The sequence below is a fragment of the Aquarana catesbeiana genome, linkage group LG02 (assembly GCF_042186555.1).
Source record: "Aquarana catesbeiana isolate 2022-GZ linkage group LG02, ASM4218655v1, whole genome shotgun sequence".
Classification (NCBI taxonomy): Eukaryota; Metazoa; Chordata; class Amphibia; order Anura; family Ranidae; genus Aquarana; species Aquarana catesbeiana.
The window spans coordinates 444,327,688-444,348,820 of NC_133325.1; the positions used below are offsets into that span (position 1 = coordinate 444,327,688).

The 21,133-nt window shown below is 43.5% G+C and overlaps 1 protein-coding gene across 1 annotated transcript in view; it reads left to right on the forward strand.

Annotated features, from left to right (window-relative positions):
- The first annotated feature begins 15,422 nt into the window (after nucleotides 1-15,422).
- LOC141128327 (putative transmembrane protein 244) overlaps nucleotides 15,423-21,133 on the forward strand; it is a 57,532-nt gene continuing 51,821 nt past the window's right edge. The window contains exons 1-2 of the mRNA XM_073615562.1: nucleotides 15,423-15,462; nucleotides 15,973-16,058. Coding sequence (XP_073471663.1) covers nucleotides 15,427-15,462; nucleotides 15,973-16,058 — 122 coding nt within the window. The 5' untranslated portion in view covers nucleotides 15,423-15,426. The remainder of the gene's footprint in view (nucleotides 15,463-15,972; nucleotides 16,059-21,133) is intronic.

The window sequence follows — 21,133 nt, forward strand, 5'->3', positions numbered from 1 at the left end:
CTGGACAACAAACAATGCTTATTGCTGCTGATGAAATGTGGAAAATGAAATAATTTACATTTAACTATATAACATTGTTAACACACCTGGAAGGAAACTTTAGTCCCAAGTGAGACTTTACAACATCAGCTTGTTACCCAGCATAAGTTTAAACAGGGGAGACGTGTAGGGGGTCTAAACTATCGTTTGCTTGTGCAATCAATACTACATTTGTTCAGTGTCCCTATACAGATGTGGATTGGTGAAGATTTTAGAGCTGAAACATTGGTGTGGGTGAGAAGATGGGGCAATAGGCAATAAAGCATTGATTTGTCTGCCCAGTCATTAACTATTTATCTACCACAAAGGACATCTTCCTGATTGGCATATGGGGTACTAAGGTCCAAGATCATACATAAATAGTCCAAACCATTTCTTACGGATAAGACCCCAAAAATCTACGCATAATAAACAGAAATTCCCGGAATCAGTCCGTCAGGTGGAGACTTCATTACACCGGAGGCAAGGGCTGGAGGGGCATTATAATCTTGATTAGTTCTTAACATATCTTTAATTGATAGAGTCAACAAGTTGCAGTATCAATATTAAAAGAGTGGGACATGGGTACACCATTCGATGTTCATTGTTAACACCATCTAGGTAAAAAAAAATAATAAAAAAAACAAAAAAACAAAAAAAAACAAAAAACTGCAAAGGTTGACGGTAATTAGCGGATGTAAGCTTCTATTGACCCGAGTAATACGACTACATATGTATTAAAGGGGAAGGTGGTCAGGAAGCACTAGACATCCTTAGTCCCTAGTAGTGCTCAAAAGCCTTAAGGTGCACCTTAAAAGTATATCACGATTGTTAGTCCTGGAACCACTTGCGGAGCAACAGAAACATAGATACCACTCACAGCAGAGATAACCATCAGCATAAATAGGAATGGGACAACATAAGCATTAAAACCTGCAAACCCTGGAAGAAGTGGCCAAGGTGAAGAAACTAGAAACAAGTAAAACCTCCAATAAAGTAATTATCTCGCAGATAAACCGATTAATTTTTTTTTTGGTTCCTAACCCGGAGAAGAACTTTGGAGAGAACACAAGAGTAAGAACAAAAAAAAAAAAAAAACAGCCTTGGGGTCGGAAAAAAGAAGTTCTTTTGGCTCTACTCGGATGGGGCGATTAAAACTCTTGCCATACAGTCCCCGGGTATAAATAATGAGTAGAAATACATCAAAACTGGGGAAAGGGGGCCCTCCGAAGACACCCAAAGACAACGTAGCTGGAAGTGCCAGCGGAAGCACTATTAAACAGTACCTAGCCAGAGGGGGGAGCTCGGGGAGCGCCCAGCAAGAAACCCAAACGTCAACTATGTCGGATAAGAGGAAAAAGGGCCAAGAAGGAAGGGGGGATCAGACCCCCACTCAATCCAGAGAGTCATCACTAATTGAAAGTGCGCATGAATCAATTAGTATGATGGAACATAGGCATGAACCAGAATTCCCCTCTAAAAACAAAATTGCAGAGATGTTTAAAGCATTAGAAACCTCAATCAAAACGGAGATAAATATGCTTAGGACAGACCTAGGCAACTTGCTAGCCAGGGTGGAGAGAGCAGAAGATATAATCGAGCAACAGGAGCAGGAAATCTCCGACTTAAAAGAACAAATCAAAACAACTCAACAAAACCAGATGAAAATCTGTTATAGATTAGAGGACCAGGAGAACAGAAATTGCAGACAGAATCTGAGAATTCGTGGTATCCCAGAAAAGAAGGGCTAAGACCTCAGGAAGACCGTGGCGGCTGTCTTCTCTCCCCTTTTGGAGATAGAAGGGGAAGAATTCCCAAAGATTGAGCGGGTGCACCGAATGGGAAGATTTGACAGTAGTCGAACAGAAAGAAGTCGAGGTTCAGATATTACGAAGACAAGGAAAAAATATGGAAAATGTTGAGGGGGCAAACTCCATTGCAGTACGAGGAAGCAAGGATCCAAGTATTCGCAGATCTAGCAAAAGACACATTAGCGAGAAGACGTCTCCTGAAGCCACTCTTGGTACAAATGACAAATCAAAATATAAAATACACATGGGGATTCCCAGCATGTCTACTGGGCAACAAAGAAGGCAGAACTGCCAGGCTAAGTGTCAGGGAATCTAATTGACCAGACTGTGTGGACTGCACAGAGGAGACCAGAAACACATGTAAGTGAAATAATGGTGTTTATTAAACAAGTGATAAATTAAAGGAATATAAACAGTGCAAAACCAACACAACAAACCCACTACAAACAACAATATATACAAGTAAATGGAGATACCGTAATCGTAAACAAAGCCAGGCCAAGGTCATACACAGGGAAGTCAGCAGATGGGTAAGGACGGGAAACCAGCAGGAAGGGGAGAGGATGGATGGTAAAGCTGCAGGGTAGGGATCCAAGGGAATCAGGAGGGACAAGAACAGGATGGGCCTGGGATAGGGATCGGATCGGATCAGAGCAGAGCGGGACAGAACAGGTTCACAATCAGGATACAGGCAGCAAGGTCAAGGCACAGGGAGAAAGATACCAAGGCGAGCATGTGAGGGCTTGCCGGGTATTTATAGGGCTGACTCTAATTGGCTTCAAGTCACACCTGAGCGCAGGGAGTGTTGTCTGCTCCATACTGCCAGGATCCATCTGCTGGTGGACATCAGTACTGCGGCCAAAAGATGAAATGACACCAGCAGGGAAATATTCTCCTGACAGTTCAACACTGCCAGGAGACACCTGCTAGTGGACCCCAGTACTGCATGCCAAATGATATATCTTACCAGCGGATGGACCCTTTCCTGACAGTACCCCTCCCTAAAGGAGCGGCCTCCGGACGCTCCAACTGGTCTTAATTGTCCATGGTCTATGGCATCAGGCAGAATGGTGGAAGAAGGCATTTCAGGCTGGTCATCAGGCACATCCGGCATGTCAGAGTCATTGAGCTGGGCAGCGGACAGGAACAACTTGAGCTGGGCAGCAGACAGGAACAACTTGAGCTGGGCAGCAGACAGGAACAACTTGAGCTGGGCAGCAGACAGGAACAACTTGAGCTGGGCAGCAGACAGGAACAACTTGAGCTGGGCAGCAAACAGGAACAAGCCGAGCTGGGCAGCAAACAGGAACAAGCCGAGCTGGGCAGCAGACAGGAACAGGCTGAGCTGGACAGCAGACAGGAACAAGCCGAACTGGGCAGCAGGCTCCGGGTCATCGAGCTGGGCAGCAGGCTCCGGGTCATCGAGCTGGGCAGCAGGCTCCGGGTCATCGAGCTGGGCAGCAGGCTCCGGGTCATCGAGCTGGGCAGCAGGCTCCGGGTCATCGAACTGGGCAGCAGGCTCCGGGTCATCGAGCTGGGCAGCAGGCTCCGGGTCATCGAGCTGGGCAGCAGGCTCCGGGTCATCGAGCTGGGCAGCAGGCATGGGCACTTCAAGCTGGGCAGAAGGCATGGGCACTTCAAGCTGGGCAGCAGGCATGGGCACTTCAAGCTGGGCAGCAGGCATGGGCACTTCAAGCTGGGCAGCAGGCATGGGCACTTCAAGCTGGGCAGCAGGCATGGGCACTTCAAGCTGGGCAGCAGGCATGGGCACATCAAGCTGGGCAGCAGACACCCGGACATCAGGCTGGAGGGCAGACACCCGGACATCAGGCTGGAGGGCAGACACCCGGACATCAGGCTGGAGGGCAGACACCTGGACATCAGGCTGGAGGGCAGACACCCGGACATCAGGCTGGAGGGCAGACACCCGGACATCAGACCTGGCAGCGGGTACTGGAACTTTAGACTGGGCAGCAGACACAGGCGCTGGCACATCGGGCAGAACAGCAGGTGCTGGCATACCAGGCTGATCAATAGGTACATCGGACTGGACAGTAGTCACTGAAGCGTCAGACTGGAACATGGGCACTGAGATGTCAGGCTGAGCAGCAGGCACTGGGACCTCAAACTGGACAGCGGGCACAGGCATTGGCACAACAGGTTGAGTAGAAGACACTGGCGCATCAGGCTCGGTAGCAGGCACTGGACTGTCAGGCTGGGTAGCAGGCAGAGGTTTGACAGAATCAGGTGGGTTAGTTGGTGTGGAAGTAAGTTGGGTTACTGGCAGGATCGTGTGGGTAGGAAAGAATTTTTGTTTCTTTTTTGGTTTAGCCCGTGCAGTTTTGTATGTAGGTGCAGGGCTGAAAGAAAAGAAAGTAGCTGGATCGAAGGAAGACCAAGGAACTGTAGCTAGAGAGGGGTTTTGTGGGACTGTTACAGGTGGAGGAGAAGAGACAGGTGGATTGAAGGCAGGATAGGTGCTACACTTGGAGACTGGGTAGTAGTATTTGGTAGGGGGTTGAGCAAACTGGGCTGTAGCTGAGGTTGCCATAGGCGACGGGGAGATACATTTTTGGGAAGACAGATGATTAATGGCAGGGCTGGAATATTGTGGCTTAGCTAAAGACAGGAGATCTGACCATGCCTGCAGCACAGGTTGAACAAACGCTGATTCACACACAGCCTGACTAATCAAGGATTGCACCGACTGGATGCAATTAGACAACACTTGCCATGAACAGGAGGAATAATGTTCCATAAAATAGGCTGGATCATCCTCTAACAACCAAACCAGGGATTCAACTTGGCCATAATTAAAGGGGGGCGAAAAATCATCACTTCCCTCGGGAATGCATGACAGGGCTAGTTTTGCACATATCTGGATCAGGGGCTGAACATCTTCAAAAGACATATACCCCTGATCCACTAGGGAATGAGCTGATCGGATAGTTTCCATCAGCTGGTCACTAGTCCACCCCTTTAAAATCTGGCGACAATATTCATCATCCTCTTCTGCTAGCAGAGAATAATAAATGATTTCATTGAAATCCATATTAGCAGACCTGATAACCAGGATGGTTTCCTCAATGCAGCCACGTCTGGTCAGGGATGGCCTTGGTATACTGTCAGGGAATCTAATTGACCAGACTGTGTGGACTGCACAGAGGTGACCAGAAACACATGTAAGTGAAATAATGGTGTTTATTAAACAAGTGATAAATAAAAGGAATATAAACAGTGCAAAACCAACACAACAAACCCACTACAAACAACAATATATACAAGTAAATGGAGATACCGTAATCGTAAACAAAGCCAGGCCAAGGTCATACACAGGGAAGTCAGCAGATGGGTAAGGACGGGAAACCAGCAGGAAGAGGAGAGGATGGATGGTAAAGCTGCAGGGTAGGGATCCAAGGGAATCAGGAGGGACAAGAACAGGATGGGCCTGGGATAGGGATCGGATCGGATCAGAGCAGAGCGGGACAGAACAGGTTCACAATCAGGATACAGGCAGCAAGGTCAAGGCACAGGGAGAAAGATACCAAGGCGAGCATGTGAGGGCTTGCCGGGTATTTATAGGGCTGACTCTAATTGGCTTCAAGTCACACCTGAGCGCAGGGAGTGTTGTCTGCTCCATACTGCCAGGATCCATCCGCTGGTGGACATCAGTACTGCGGCCAAAAGATGAAATGACACCAGCAGGGAAATATTCTCCTGACAGTTCAACACTGCCAGGAGACACCTGCTGGTGGACCCCAGTACTGCATGCCAAATGATATATCTTACCAGCGGATGGACCCTTTCCTGACACTAAGATTCCCGGAGGAGACCGATGAATTCTGCAGGAAATTGGGCCTTCAAGCGCCCGCGATGATAGACTGGACAAATGGGCGATGGATAGATATGGGAATAGGATCGTTATAAAAAGAAGAGGAGATGCAGAGGGAGCCGGTTTGGGGGGGGGGGGAGGGGGGAACTAGTAAAGGAATCTAGGTAGACAGGAGCAGAAAGGTATTGACTAGTACATCTGGTTGCCAGGACATCTCTAACCAGTGAGTCAACTCACCAATAGCCCCACCTTTGGAGGTGGAGACCAATGGAGGGTTACAATGTTTGTGATCCTCATTGGCCTAAAGGTCTACATAAGACCAAAGGGTGGAAAGTATGGAGGGGGGTGGAAGGGAGGGGGGCAAGGACGGGAGGGATAAGGGAGGGGGGTTCACCTTAATTTCAATAGGGAGAACATGGGGCATCTCTCCAGGGTCTGGGGCTAGGTGGAAGGCCAGCAAGTAGAGAAATGACTTTGGATACAATAAAATGTATAACGTATAACGTCAAAGGCCTAAATATGGCCAATAAAAGACGAAGTATATTCAACGAGCTTGGACTGCTTGGACCAGAGGTGGTATTTCTACAGGAAACACATATATCACACCAATCAAGATTAAAATTGTTTTCAGGGGAATACCCGGTCTGGTACCAAGGAGACGCTATTTCAAATAGAACACGGGGGGTTGCCATTGGATTCGCAAGAAGAACCAGGTTTGAATTGGAAGAAAGGCTAGTGGATATAGAAGGTAGATACTTATTCCTCAAAGGTAGATTGAATGGAAGAGATTACACATTAGCAAATATTTATGCTCCAAATAAAAACCCGATGGAATACGTGGCAAAAGTTTTGGGAAAATTAACAGAGTTTAGGAAAGGGCATATGATTTTAATGGGGGATTTTAACTTCTGTATGGACCCGAGTTTGGACAGTACGGCCAGGGCACAGGGGAAGAATTGTATACATTTAAGAAGGATTAAACAAAAACTCCTCAGCCTTCAGTTGGTGGATATATGGAGGGTGCAACATCCACAAAAAAGGGACTATACGTTTTATTCCCCTGTGCACGGGTCATACTCCCGGATCGACTATGGGCTGATGGACCATAGGGATATTGACAAGGTGGTTGATTCCTGGATAGGAAATATAACCTACTCGGATCATGCACCAATGTCCATAAAAATTACAATAGGCGAAGAGAAGGGACATTTTGGGCAGTGGCGCCTAAATGAAGAGTTGATACGAGGGGAAGAGAGTTTTAAAAGAATCAGTAAAGAACTAGAGGATTACTTTGCGGTAAACGATTCGGGAGATATATCTGGGTCGTCCTTGTGGGAGGCCCACAAAGCCTATATAAGAGGAGTCCTAATTGAGCTAGGAACAAGGAAGAAAAAAGAGAGACGTGAGAAAATTCAAAAACTAACAGAGGAGTTAGGGAGTTTAGAGCAGAAACACAAAAGACAAATAGGCCACCTTCCAGCAGAGACGTATAAACAAACTGTCATCAAAAGAGCCGAGTTGAAAACATCATTGGAACAAGAAGTAAGAGCAATAGATAGTAAGATAGTAGGAGGTAGATACTGCTGGGCAAATAAACCAAGTAAACATTTAGCAAAAAGAATACAAAAGGGTAAAGCTACAGTAGGAATTTCATAGAAAAAATTCAGACCAAGGAGGGAAATCTAGTGCACTCTTCGAGACAGGCAGCTGAGGCTTTTAAAAATTATTATCAGGAGCTTTACTCTATCTCCAAACAGGGTATTCAGACTTCCAATAAGAGAGAAAGAAACTATAAGTAACTAAAAAAGGCAGGATTGCCTAAGCTCACAGATAATGAAAGAGAAGGTATGGAAACACCAATCTCCGAAGACGAGATTAGAAATGCAATAGCTGAAATGGCCTCAGGGAAAAGTCCAGGCCCGGACGGATTCACCCTTACTTACTATAAAATATTTAAGGAAATATTGATCCCGAGTTTGTGTCGGTATTTTAATGGGTTGGGAGTGGGTTACGATATGAGCAGAGAGGCCTTAAAAGCTTCCATTATGATCATTTTGAAAGACGGAAAAGAGAAAACATTATGCTCAAGTTATCGTCCCATCTCCCTCCTCAATACCGACACACAACTCTACGCAAAAATACTTGCAAAGAGGTTAAAGGGGTCAATGAATGCCCTGGTCAATCCAGACCAGGTGGGGTTTGTTCCCAAAAGGGAGGGGAAGGACAACGGGGTCAGAACATTGCTTCTGTTGAAAAAGGTGAGGGACGAGGGACCCCCAGGGCTACTACTGTCGATCGATGCCGAAAAGGCTTTCGACAGGGTAGACTGGGGGTTCATGTTCCAGACCTTGGAAATTATGGGGCTTGGCCCCAGAATGATTCAGAGAATTAAAACCCTGTACCATCATCCAATGGCAGCGGTGGGAGTGAATGGAGTAATGTCCCTGCCTTTTGAAATGGAGAATGGTACACGACAGGGATGCCCGCTGTCCCCGTTGCTCTTTGTCCTCTCTATGGAACCGTTCCTGGCAACAATACGTGCAGACCCAGATATAAGCGGCATAAAGATCGGAGGAAAAGAACATAAGGTCGCAGCTTATGCCGACGACGTGTTACTATATATATCGGACCCAGTGGCCACTATGCCCAATTTAATAAAAGTCATAAGGGAGTACGGGGAGGTATCCAATTTTCAAATAAATATGGCAAAATCAGAAATATTAAATATAAACCTAAATAAAACTGAAAGGGAAATATTGAAGAGAGAGTATAGTTTTAGATGGACTACAGAATTAAAATACCTAGGAATCAAGTTGGCTAATGCTACCGAAAAGATATTTAAAATAAACTACCTACCCCTGTTGGATACAGTTAGACTTGAATGTAAAAATTATGCTGGTAAGGCCCTTTCTTGGATAGGCCGTATAAACATCACCAAAATGGTTCTACTCCCAAAGATCACTTATTTATTTCAGATGATACCACTCCCACTTCCGCTATATTATTTAAGAAAATTAAATAAGATAATAATGAGTTTCATATGGAAAAACAAAAAACCAAGGGTCTCCTTTAGGACCTTAAAGCAGAAGAAAACAAACGGGGGTCTAGCAGTACCAGACATTCAGACTTATTATAAGGCCGTAGTTCTGTCTAGAATGATAGAATGGGCAAAGAGAGAGAATGAAAAAAGATGGGTTAGAATAGAGGGAGATTTAAGTAAAGCACCACTAGGAAGAATGATTTGGAACCCTCCACATACTAGAAATTTAGACAAAAATACACATGTAATAACAAGTAACTTATTTAAAATATGGGATGGGATATATAAGAAAGTTAACGGGGAATACAACTCACCTTTGTTGGCACTAACAGATAGTAATTTTTTCATACCAGGACTAGAAATCATAAGCGGAAAAGAAACACTATGGGGTAAGACACAATTAAGACACATAATTAAGGAGGGTAAAATTATGACACTACAAGAACTTAGATTGGGAAGGGTGGACACGGGGTTTAGATGAATGGCGGTATCTCCAGCTGTGCCATTTTGTGAGCAAATTACCAAATCCTATAAGAACAGGAGATAAATTGACGGACTTTGAGAAGCTCTGTGACACAGAGGATCCAAGAAACATAGTCTCAAAGATCTACAAAATTCTTATGAGAATGGACCAGCTGGAGACGCCCCGATTTATAAAAAAATGGGAGATTGAATTGGGCACGAAGAAAGATGAAATCACAATTAGGAGAGTCTTGAAAATGATTGGCAACTCTGCAATTGATGCTTGTATGGCTGAAATGAGTTATAAGTGCATAAGTAGAAGCTATTTAACCCCTGAGATAATAAGCAAATTCCAAAAGGATTCGGCATACTGTTGGCGTGGCTGTCAGGAAATTGGTACTATGGCGCACCTATGGTGGTTATGCCCCAAAATAAAAATTTTCTGGAGAAAGGTACTAGCCTTAGTCAAGAAAATAACAGGGAAAGAAGTACCAGAAGACCCTTGGGTGGTTTTGTTTCATGGGGGAGGTGGAGATATAAATAAATACAAGCGGTCACTGGTCCCCCACCTCTTAAACGCCGCGAAACGTATAATACCGAAGAGCTGGCGGAAGAGGGAGAGCCCAGAGACATGGGAGTGGATAGATGCAGTGGAAGAAACTTACAATATGGTGATTAAGGCAAGCTCGGTGATAGACATAGGAAGTGTGAACTTAGCAGAATGGGAAAGTTGGAAGAAATGTATTTATTTATTTTATTTATTTCAGGTACTTATATAGCGCCGTCAATTTACACAGCGCTTTACATATACATTGTACATTCACATCAGTCCCTACCCTCAAGGAGCTTACAATCTAAGGTCCCTAACTTACATTCATACATACTAGGGACAATTTAGACAGGATCCAATTAACCTACCAGCATGTCTTTGGAGAAATTCAAAAAAACATGGTGCTATGCCAAAGAACTGAAAGCCTTAGACTAGAAGAGAAGAATGTGGTTACCTAGACCTTGGAGAGATGGGGCGGGGGTGGATAGGGGTGGGTATGAGAGGAAGGGGACAAGGGGGAGTTGCATAGAAAAGAATTGGAATAATATCAATTAGCGTACACAACTCCCCGCTAGGAAATGTAATCTAATTCGGGGTGGCCGGGTGTGGGAGTTCATCATCCCGCTCCCTTCTTTTTGTATTTTGTTCTTTTGTCCTGTCTTTTTTGTCCTTCCTTTTGATATGGCAAAGAGTCACGATGATGAGACAAAGGAGAGAGGGATGGAAGTTGAATGAACTGCAAAGTTGATTTTTGCCTCTCTAAGTGTCGCCTGATGTGACAAAAAAAAAAGGTTTTAACGAGCAGATTCTAAATAAAAAAGAAAGGGCTTACCTAGTACCTACTGCACCTAGAATCCCAATCATGTACCATCTGCCCAAGATCCACAAGGATCCTGTTCACCCTCCGGGTCGACCAATCATAAGTGGAATCGACTCTGTAACATCATGTATCGGTAAATATATCGATTTATACCTTCAACCATTGGTCAAAGGCACTCCATCGTATCTTAAGGATATGACTGATACCATTAGGCTACTTGAAAGTGTGGAGATTGGGGATGACCTGCTGATGGCCACTGCAGACGTGGCATCATTGTACACCTGTATCCCCCATACCAGAGGTATAGAAGCGGTCACACATTTTCTGAACAGGGACCATTCCATTACCAATAAACAAAGTGAATATATTATTGAGCTATTACAATTTGCTACCAAACACAACTACTTCTGGTTTGACCAAAAGTTTTTCTTGCAACAGAAGGGTGTGGCTATAGGGGCTAAATTTGCCCCTAGCCTTGCCAACCTTTTTATGGCAAAATGGGAGGAGGATGTCGTCTATTCTGAGCACAGGCCCTCATTGGTACTGTGGGCCAGATATATAGACGACATCCTCCTCCTATGGGATGGTACCCCCGAATCCCTCATGGATCTTTTGTGTTTTTAAATGACAACGATCGGGGGATTTCGTTGACATATGAATTTAGCTCATCTAAAATTCACTTTTTGGATGTCGAAATCGAGATGGTCTCACGCCAATTTAAGTTTAAAACTTACTTCAAAAATACTGACCGCAATAGCTTTATACCAGTTGACAGCTGTCACCACTAATCCTGGTTACAGTCTGTGCCTCATAGTCAGTTCCTGAGATTGCGCAGGAATTGCACAGATGTAAACAACTATTTCACTCAAGCATCAACACTGAGGGACAGATTCATAGAAAAGGGGTATGACCCAAAATCGTTAACCTCAGAAATAAATAGAGTGGCTGCAATTGATAGAAATTCTTTGCTGACACCAAAACCTCCTCGTGAACAAGAAAGCTCCTTTAAATGCTCTATGCTCACCACTTTTTCAGTCCAACACAGAGAAATCAAAAACATCATTTACCGACATTGGGATATACTTAGGAATGACCGTGTTTTAAAGGAAATACTCATAGAACAACCTAAGGTCATCTTTAGAGGTGTGCCTTCTTTGCAGGGAAAAATTGCACCTAATATCATAAATCCCCCATACGACCTTCTTTTTTTCATAACTTAGTGGGTTATTTTCCCTGCAAAAAATGCACTGTATGTCAATACAATTCCTGTGGTAGACGTAAAAGCCTTGAGTTTAAATCGAACACTACAAACTGTACATATCCCATTAAAACATTCTGCACTTGTGCTACCACACATGTCGTTTATCTGATTACCTGCCCCTGCGGGAAGCAGTATGTGGGCCGTACAATTCGAGCTTTCTCTGTTAGAGTCAGCGAGCATATCGCTAAAATAAAAAGTGGTGACGTCAAACATAACGTGCCTCGACATTATAGAGAGCATCACAGACGAGACCCTACTGGTTCTCAATTTCTTGTCATAGATAAATATACACCTCCTTGGAGGGGAGGAGCTAAGACAAGGGGAGTCTCTCGCTTGGAGACTTATTGGATCCACCAATTGCAGACCTACTCCCCTTTTGGGTTGAACATAGACTGGGACATCAATGCTTTTATCAACCAAGCATGATGCCTTTTCTCTATTTCTGGTACTTTAGGGTCCAGTTGGTATTTATTAGAATATCTTTTATGAGAGGTTTTTTATAAGTATTTTTAAATGTTTTTATGAGGGTATTTTTATTAAATTCTTATAACATATATTTTAGAATGTATTTTGGATTTCTTATTTGAATATATACTGGTTTGGTCACTATCACAAATATCAGCTCGATCCAACCAATAACGTGTCCTTTCTGAGAGGTGCCATCATTTGTCACACCTTAGTATCATATATTTTTTATATATGTTACATAATTTTTATTTATTTATTTATTTATTTAGATGCTGGGTGAGAGTGCAGGCCACTACACCACTGCCCATGTTAAGGCTAGAGCAATGTTTGGATGTATTATATTGTTTTTCATTTTTGCTGCCAGAAGGGTGATACCTTGTGACTTAGTGTATTAATATACATGTCTCTATGACAAACAGCGCCATGTTGTAGGTTATATACACCGAACATTGTGCCGTTTTAAGGCACATTGGCCCTTGAAATGTTCCCGAGAATAGCGGTGCCATGTTTTTGGCTGTTTAAACCAGTCACTGTTCCACATGATGTCACATCCTCTTTCACATGTTAAAATGAGGCTTGGAACTCTTGTCCGGGCACCATTTTGGCAGAACCGGGATGTAATCCTCCTCTACATATGAAAACGAGGCTTGGAATGCAAGCCCGGGCGCCATTTTGGAGGAACCAGGAAGTAATCTCCATAATTTGCACTTTCAATCAGACGGAGCTGCCACTTGTTATGGGGGTAACCAGTATCTATAAATACTCAGCCAGTACAGTGGTCCAGCACCCCAGATGATGACTTCTAAGTCGAAACGCGTCGGGAGGATATGCTGAGACCACTGTCTTCTTTTATACAAGCGCTTGATTTTACTGCTAAACACGTGAGTGTATTTCCTTTGCTTTTTATGTATTAAAATTTCCATACGGAGTTACACTATATGCCTTCCTCTTTCTTTTAATGATGGGGCTGACTGCCTATATCTACTGAGTCCATCCATACCTTACACCTGTTCAGAGGTCCATCTGGAGGTCATATCTGGATAGAGCATCTGATCCCCTTGGTATATTATACCACAAAGCTTGATTGACTCACTAGGTGTACACCTATTTGAGTTCAATCCCTCTGGTAAGCAGCTTCTGGTGTCTTTGATGGTGGAGCTACTATTAACTGTTATTACATCATACATATTTGAAGTTAAAGACTGTCACTATATTATATCTACATGTGGTTGAGGATTATCATCACACATGATTGAAGCTTGTCACTGACTTTTTTCTTTTTTGGACATCACACGTCCAAGTTCCTCTGTTTATAGACATCATATGTCATAATAGAGGACTGCTTGGATTATTTTTGAGCACATCATTTATTATTCACGTTTTTTGTACTCATATTATTTGTTATGGTTTATATGATCACATAAGCGCTGCAAATTTCACCCAATTTGTCATTTTTGCAACTTTATCCACTGCTGTGCTGGCTGCTTTAGTTTTTTTTTGAGACAGCGCGGTATATATTTGTTTATAATTTACTGCAAACTGTTTGCAGGCTTTCTTGTGCATCATCTTTGGAAGAGGCTTCCTTCTGGGATGACAGCCATGCAGACCAATTTTATGCAGTGTGCGGCGTATGGCATGAGCATTGATAGGCTGACCTCTCATCCCTTCAACCTCTGCAGCAATGCTGGTAGCACTCATATGTCTATTTCCCAAAGACAACCTCTGGATATGACGCTGAGCATGTGCACTCAACCTCTTCGGTCGACCATGGCGAGGCCTGTTCTGAGTGGAACCTGTTAAACGGCTGTATGGTCTTGTCCACCATGTTGCAGCTCAGTTTCAGGGTCTTGCCAATCTTCTTATAGCCTATGCCATCTTTATGTAGAGCAACAATTCTTTTTTTCAGGTCCTCCTTTGCCATGAGGTGCCACGTTGAACTTCCAGTGACCAGTATGGGAGAGTGAGAGCGATAACACCAAATTTAACACACCTGCTTCCTATTCACACCTGAGACCTTGTAACACTAATGAGTCATATGACACCGGGGAGGGAAAACAGCTAATTGGGCCCAATTTGGACATTTTCACTTAGGTGTGTACTCACTTTTTTTGCCAGCGGTTTAGACATTAATGGCTGTGTGTTGATTTATTTTGAGGGGACAGCAAATTTACACTGTTATACAAGCTGTACACTCACTACTTTACATTGTAGCAAAGTGTCATTTCTTCAGAGTTGTCACATGAAAAGATAAAATAAAATATTTACAAAAATGTGAGGGGTGCGCTCACTTTTGTGAGATACTGTATATTTTCCAGGTTGCAAGCAAATTCACAGATGTACAAACAGTGAACAAGCCAAAACACGGAAACCCACTAATCGCTAGCATTTACCTTGATGGGAGGGCTAAATAACCATTCTACTTCATAATTCTCATCTGTCTTTCACTTGAAGAGTGTCTCTCTTTTAAAACCAAAACCAAAACTCCACTTTTGTTGAGAAAGAAACATTCCCTCCCCCCCACCCCAGGTGATCTATTTGCATTACAAGGATTTTAACAAAGGTTGTTGCAGATTTCTACCTTTTGTTATTCTGAAGAAATCCATTTGTGTTTGTCTGTGTGCATATGGAAAGTTAATCTAATGGGTGTGGTTTCATAATTATCAATCAGCTGTTGCACCTGCATGGCTCTAATGAGGAAAGCTGTCGGGCTTGCATCCCTTTAGACTTGATTTTCTATTGGGACTATCTCACCAAAAATGACATTTTTGTTGCAGAGGATGCCTGAAATCTGACATATTTTAGGGCAGACTTCTGGGAAAATCAGTGAGCCAATCACACAAGTAGTAAATTATGTTTCTGGGGGCGGTTCTGTATACAGTCTGTATACAGAATACCTCCTGGTAGCCATATTGCATTTTCAGAAAATTACAGCGGTTGCAGTTTGAAAGGGAAAGGTCATTTTTAATAACATTCAATTACAATATGACTTGTGTCGCAATTGTATACGCTATATTATTTTTTCTTTATTTGCCTTTTTTTTCCCCACGAAAGTGGAGTTACTCTTTAAAGCTCTGACAGGCTGCAGATGCACTGCCACGTTCTATAGAGTTAGATAATAACATGAGAGGATTGCAGAAAATCCCATAAACCCTTTTGGTCAAGTCATGGACATCAGGATTAGAGCTGAGAAGAGCAGTATGGTACAGTAGAATGTTTAGTTATGTAGCCGAATGACCATTTTTTACATGTATTATTTAAAGTATTGTACTATCTTATTCCCAGTATACAGTATGAACATAACCTTTTTATTTGGTTAGAGGGATTAGTAATATGTAGTCATAATGCCTAGGCCTTACAAAGTACTGGGAAGACTTGGAATACAAGCTCACAAATAACATGCACAGAACCTATACTGATGTGTGAAGAAAACAATCCTAAAATCAGAAAGGCATATAAAACACGTGTACACATAGCAAAAAGGTTGTAATTGAGGTACAGAGCAACAAAAATAAGAACATTTTACATCAATGGTGATTGCCCTGTTAACTTGTTATTTTTATCAGAATGAAATTAAATGTTTCATTATACTGTTTGTATATACATTTATATATTATTTATATACATGATATATTTTGCTTATACTGTTAGATAAGTGTTGCACTATCCAATATGCTGAATGTGCTCACCTATTTTTCTCTTCTTGTTCCTAGAACATTCATCTCTATATTCTCATATGTCTTTTAATATTCTATGCTGTATTTTACATGGCTTCCACTGTGTGTGCAGGATTTTTGAGGTAAAAGAAATGATATTTTTTTATAGTGAAATATATTGTATTTATGTTGACATCTGAAAACTGGAAGTATTAACTTGTGAAAAAAAAATAGTTTTCCTGTTTTCTCGCCCCTTTTACCACAGTGAGCAGAACTCTTAACAGAAACATAGGCAGAAATAAAAAAAAGCTTACTTTTTTTTTTTTTTTTTTAACATAAAGTTTATTTAAAGTTTCACAAAATAAGCATCTTATATCAATTTACAGATACGTACAGACACTTAGCAGATTTGTACTTACATAACCTTACAGGAGTAGTACATTAGCAGCAAATGTGACAATCATTTATTACTTTCTTTTTTCGTCCTCGCTCGACGCCTTTTAAAGTTTATTTTTATTTATGTATTTTTTTTTTCTCTCTTCTCCATCCATCCATCCTGTCGGGTTCAGCCTCTCCCGATTCAGAAGACCCCTCATATAGGCTGTAAATCTCCTGAGGAGGATTACGCTATGTCGATCCTTCTTTCCTTTTGGGGAACCCCTGAATGGTAAACTGTTCTGGTGCTTTGGAGGTGCGCATGGAGGGTTTCTTGCTGTAGCTGATCCTTATAGATGGTGTAGTGGATTATCGCCGTCCAATCATCCCCATTGGCTAAAGGCCCTGACAGGGTTAAGGTTACAGGCTTGTCTAAGCTTGCCTTGTGGTAAGCACATTATTGTACTGGTGTTAACACAGTGGTGCGGTGGAGGAATCAATTAGCTACATAACATTAAGAAGAATCTGATTTATATCTTTGGACCTTTTTCTACTTGCACTCAGATGGACTTTCCTAATGTTCACTTGCAGAGTTGTCGTTTTTACATTTGAATTCACGTGAACGGGGTTTACGGAATAGTCTATCACTATTGTTTATCACTAATGTATATGTCACATTTCATGTTATTATTCACTTATTAATATTGCAATTTTTGTAGTTTATTTAGCGCTGTTATCTATTATTATTTATTTGAACAGGTGTGTATCTCATAGCAGCAGCTTTTTTAGGTGTCACTAGTCATTTATTTTTGTTTGTTTCTCTGGTCAAAAACCTTTTTGGCCATCTTATCACAGTGCGGTATTTTTTGTTTATATTTATTACATTCCTTATGTCAAATTTTCTAAAAAAAAATAAAAAATAATAATAATCCCACAAGCATAATCCCTGAGAAATATAAAAAGAGAGAGAAAGGGGAGGGGAAGGGGGGGAGGGGCCCTGTTGACTGTCTTCCGTGCAATCCTCTCCACCTTCCAGTGTGTAAGATGTGTTTTAAGGACAATCGGTGGAGGCAACACATTCCTAGAGACATTAACGAATATTCTGTATACCTTACTCAATGGTCAGGTGTTTCGCTTCTACCCACGCTGCCCATATTTTATCACATTTTTGGGGGCAATTTCTTCCCAGGTATGTTAGTTTGTATAGCGGTAGTGCTGCATTTACTAGGGATTGCCATAGTTGTTTAGTGGGCGGTTGGGATTGATTCCATTGCAATAGTATTGCTTTTCTAGCATAGAACGCAGTGTAAAAAACAAATAGTTTATTTCCCCAGGGGGCCTCTAGGGAATCGCAAACACCCAGCAAAAGAGGCATCGGGCTGTATGGGACCATCAATTTCCCTATATTGTTTATGTCGTTGAGAACAATCGACCAAAAAACTGCCACTCCAGGACAGGACCAGACCAGGTGAAAGAAATCTGCACCGTCTGATCCACATCTGGGGCAGCTAGCCATACGGTCAGGGTATATTCTCGCTAAACACGCCGGGGAGTAGTATGCAGGATGCAGAAACTTCAGCTGTATGAACCTGTCTCTCACTGAAATCACCAGGGGCAGATATTGCTGAATGCCTTCCTCCCAGTCATCATCCGCCAACCCTGGAATGTCCTTCTGCCAAAGCTTAAACACCTGGGAGACCTTAGACATGTCCAGAGCCACAAGACTATTACACAATGTGGACAGCGTTCTCTCCCCCTCCGGAGAACCAAGCACATCCTCCATCTTGGACATTTCCAGAACTATCGGAGAGGGCAATTGAGAACGGAAGGCATGGCGCAATTGAAGAAACTTAAAGAACATGTGGTTCGGCAAGTTCCAATCCCTCTTCAGAGTGTCGAAGGGGATTAGTTGTCCCTGTGTCACTATATCACCCAGGGTGGTGACCCCATGCCTGGCCCACGCTATTGGATCAGGGATGGAGCGGAAGTGGGGAAAGCGAGGGTTGCCCCAGAGGGGAGTTGCTGGGGACCACTGATGATCCCATAAATTTCCTGTTTACCGTGTCCCATATCTTAAGGGTCGCACCCATAGGTAGGGTTACATGCGGGTTGGATCGGGGGCCTCTATGCACCAAATTCCTCAGTAGGAGCCAAGTAGCGCCGCCTCTAAGGTGGATGCAGGGTTGGCTGGGTTTTCGGAAAGCCACCACTTAACAGTTACTAGTCCCCCTAGAGTAACGGGTAGTTGTAAATTCGATTTTGCTATTCTAGGAGCCTTCCCATTCCAAACAAAGGAAGTAATAATACTATCCAAATGTCTAAAAAAGGTTGCCGGTATAGGGACAGGGGTCTGTCAGAAAAGGTAGGTAAACTTGGGCAATATTGACATCTTGATTAAATTAACCCGGCCCACTGGTGTTAGGGGTAGGGATTTCCAAGTATTGCATCTTTGGGATAGTTGATTTATCACCGGGCTGAGGTTAAGGGGAATAAATTGTTTTAGATCCTGATGTATATAAATACATAAATTGGGAGACTCTCTGGAGCTGCCCATCCGTCTGCGATGAGCCGGCTCCGGAGTGGAGCGGGAAGAGGACTGACTTTCCCCAGTTTATACAAATACCCGAGTATTGTCCAAATTTATTAACAACTGATAGGACCGCCTGTAGGGAAATACCGTCATCTCGAAGGTACAACAAAGTGTCGTCGGCATATAGTGACACTTTTTCCTGGAGGGTTCCTCTGACAATCCCTCTAACCTCAGGTGCAGCCCGGAGGAGATTGGCCATAGGTTCAATCGCTAGTGCAAAGAGTACCGGTGACAGGGGGCACCCTTGCCTAGTTCCCCTGCTCAGGGGAAAAGGTGGGGAGAGAACAGTACCTGTACGCACTCTAGCTGTTGGGTTCCTATACACTGCCCTGACCCAGGAGACGAAGACCGGCCAAACCCAAATCTGCGGAGGACCTCCCAGAGATAGCCCCACTCTACAGAGTCAAAGGCCTTCTCTGCATCCAGGGAGGCCATCACCTCGTCTCCACCATCAACCTCCCCAGAGGCCAGGACAGTATACAGTCTACGAATTTTTATATTAGTTCCCTTCCCCGGCATAGAGCCTGACTGATCTTCATGTATGAGGGTAAGTATTACTTCGTTTAGGCATTTAGCAAGTATTTTAGTCAGCACTTTCACGTCAGAATTAAGGAGGGATATGGGACGATATGATGAGCACAATTGAGGATCTTTCCCTAATTTAGGTATCACCACTATGATGGCTTGCACCATAGATGGAGGAAGATCACTGTCCCGCAGGGCCTTATTAAACATGTCGTGCATTTTAGTGGCTACCTCCTCTATGTACTGTTTGTAGAGTTCAGGGGGCAATCCAACCACCCCGGGGTCTTCCCTGTTTGCAAGGACCCTATCGCCTATTGGACCTCCTCTAGAGTAATTGGGGCGTCTAACCTTTCCTTTGCTGCTGTTGTAAGTACAGGAAATGCCACCCCATCTAGGAAATGTCCTAGCTCCTTCTGAGAATACTGCACCCTAGAGGAGTACAGGGCAGAGTAGTACTCAGCAAAGCAGGCATTTATTTTAACAGGATCTGATACTAGGGTCCCATCACTCCTGCGGAGACGGGCTATGGTAGAGACCAGGGATTGCTCCCTAGAGATCCAGGCTAGAAGCCTACCTGTTTTATCGCCTTGCTCGAAAATCCGCTGTGTTTGGGCCAGTTGGCATTTATTTGCCTTGGCTACTCTCAGCAGCATCACCTCCCTGTAGGCTACATTCATATCCTGGGCCGTAGTAGGATTAGAAGTAAGAATAAACCAAGATTCTAGATCTCGGGCTTTAGCTTCCGCCTCTTCTAGTAAAAACCTGTCATTCCTACATTCCCTAGCTATAGAGGACAGATAGCAGCCCCTGATATAGGCCTTAAAAGTATCCCACACAGTCCCAGCTGTAGAGGTGGTAGCATTAATCCTCCAAAACTGTTTAATTTCTTTGGCCATTTCTATATGTATGGTTGGGTGTTCGATCCAAAACTTTGACAGGCGCCACAGTCTATCCGCTTGGGGGGTAATAGTCTGCAATGTGCATATCAGCGGGGAGTGGTCAGAGATTCCCAGAGGGAGCATTTCAATTCCTGTTATCTTGGGGAGTATAGGTATACTAGCATAGGGGAGATCAATAGGGGATAGTGAGTTATATGAGGAAGAGTGACATGTGTACATACGTTCTGTGGGATGTTTCCACCGCCACACATCTTCCAGCCCAAATACTCGAGCCCATCGGGACAGTGTGGAATCAGTAGCGGAATCGGGAGTCAGTTTGTCCATAGACGGATTCGGAGGGACATTAAAATCCCCTGTGAGTATCACGTTATCTGTGGAGAATTGCGCAATAAGGGTAATTAATTTTTGTAGTAGGAAGAGGTTAGCTGGGGGCGGCAAATATAGACCCACCAACACCACGTCTAACGTGTCTATTATAGCGTGCATCACTACATACCGTCCCTCCGGGTCTATTATTACATCAAGGGGTTCAAAATTCAGGGACCTGTGTATTAGAACACTAACCCCCCGGGCATAATTGGAGTATGTGGCATGGTAGTGATGGCCCATCCAAGGTCTCTTCAGACCCATTATTCTACCTATAGTTAGGGGTAACAAAAGTAATCACCGGGGAACCCAGTGCACCTGAGACCCGGAGGGAGCGGCCCCCCATTCCACAGAGAGTCCCCCCGGGGGAATGTGAATGCAGGCATCAGAGCAGAGAACATGGAAAGACAATCATCACCTTTGCTGACATAGGTCTGTGTGCAATATAAGACACTTAACAATG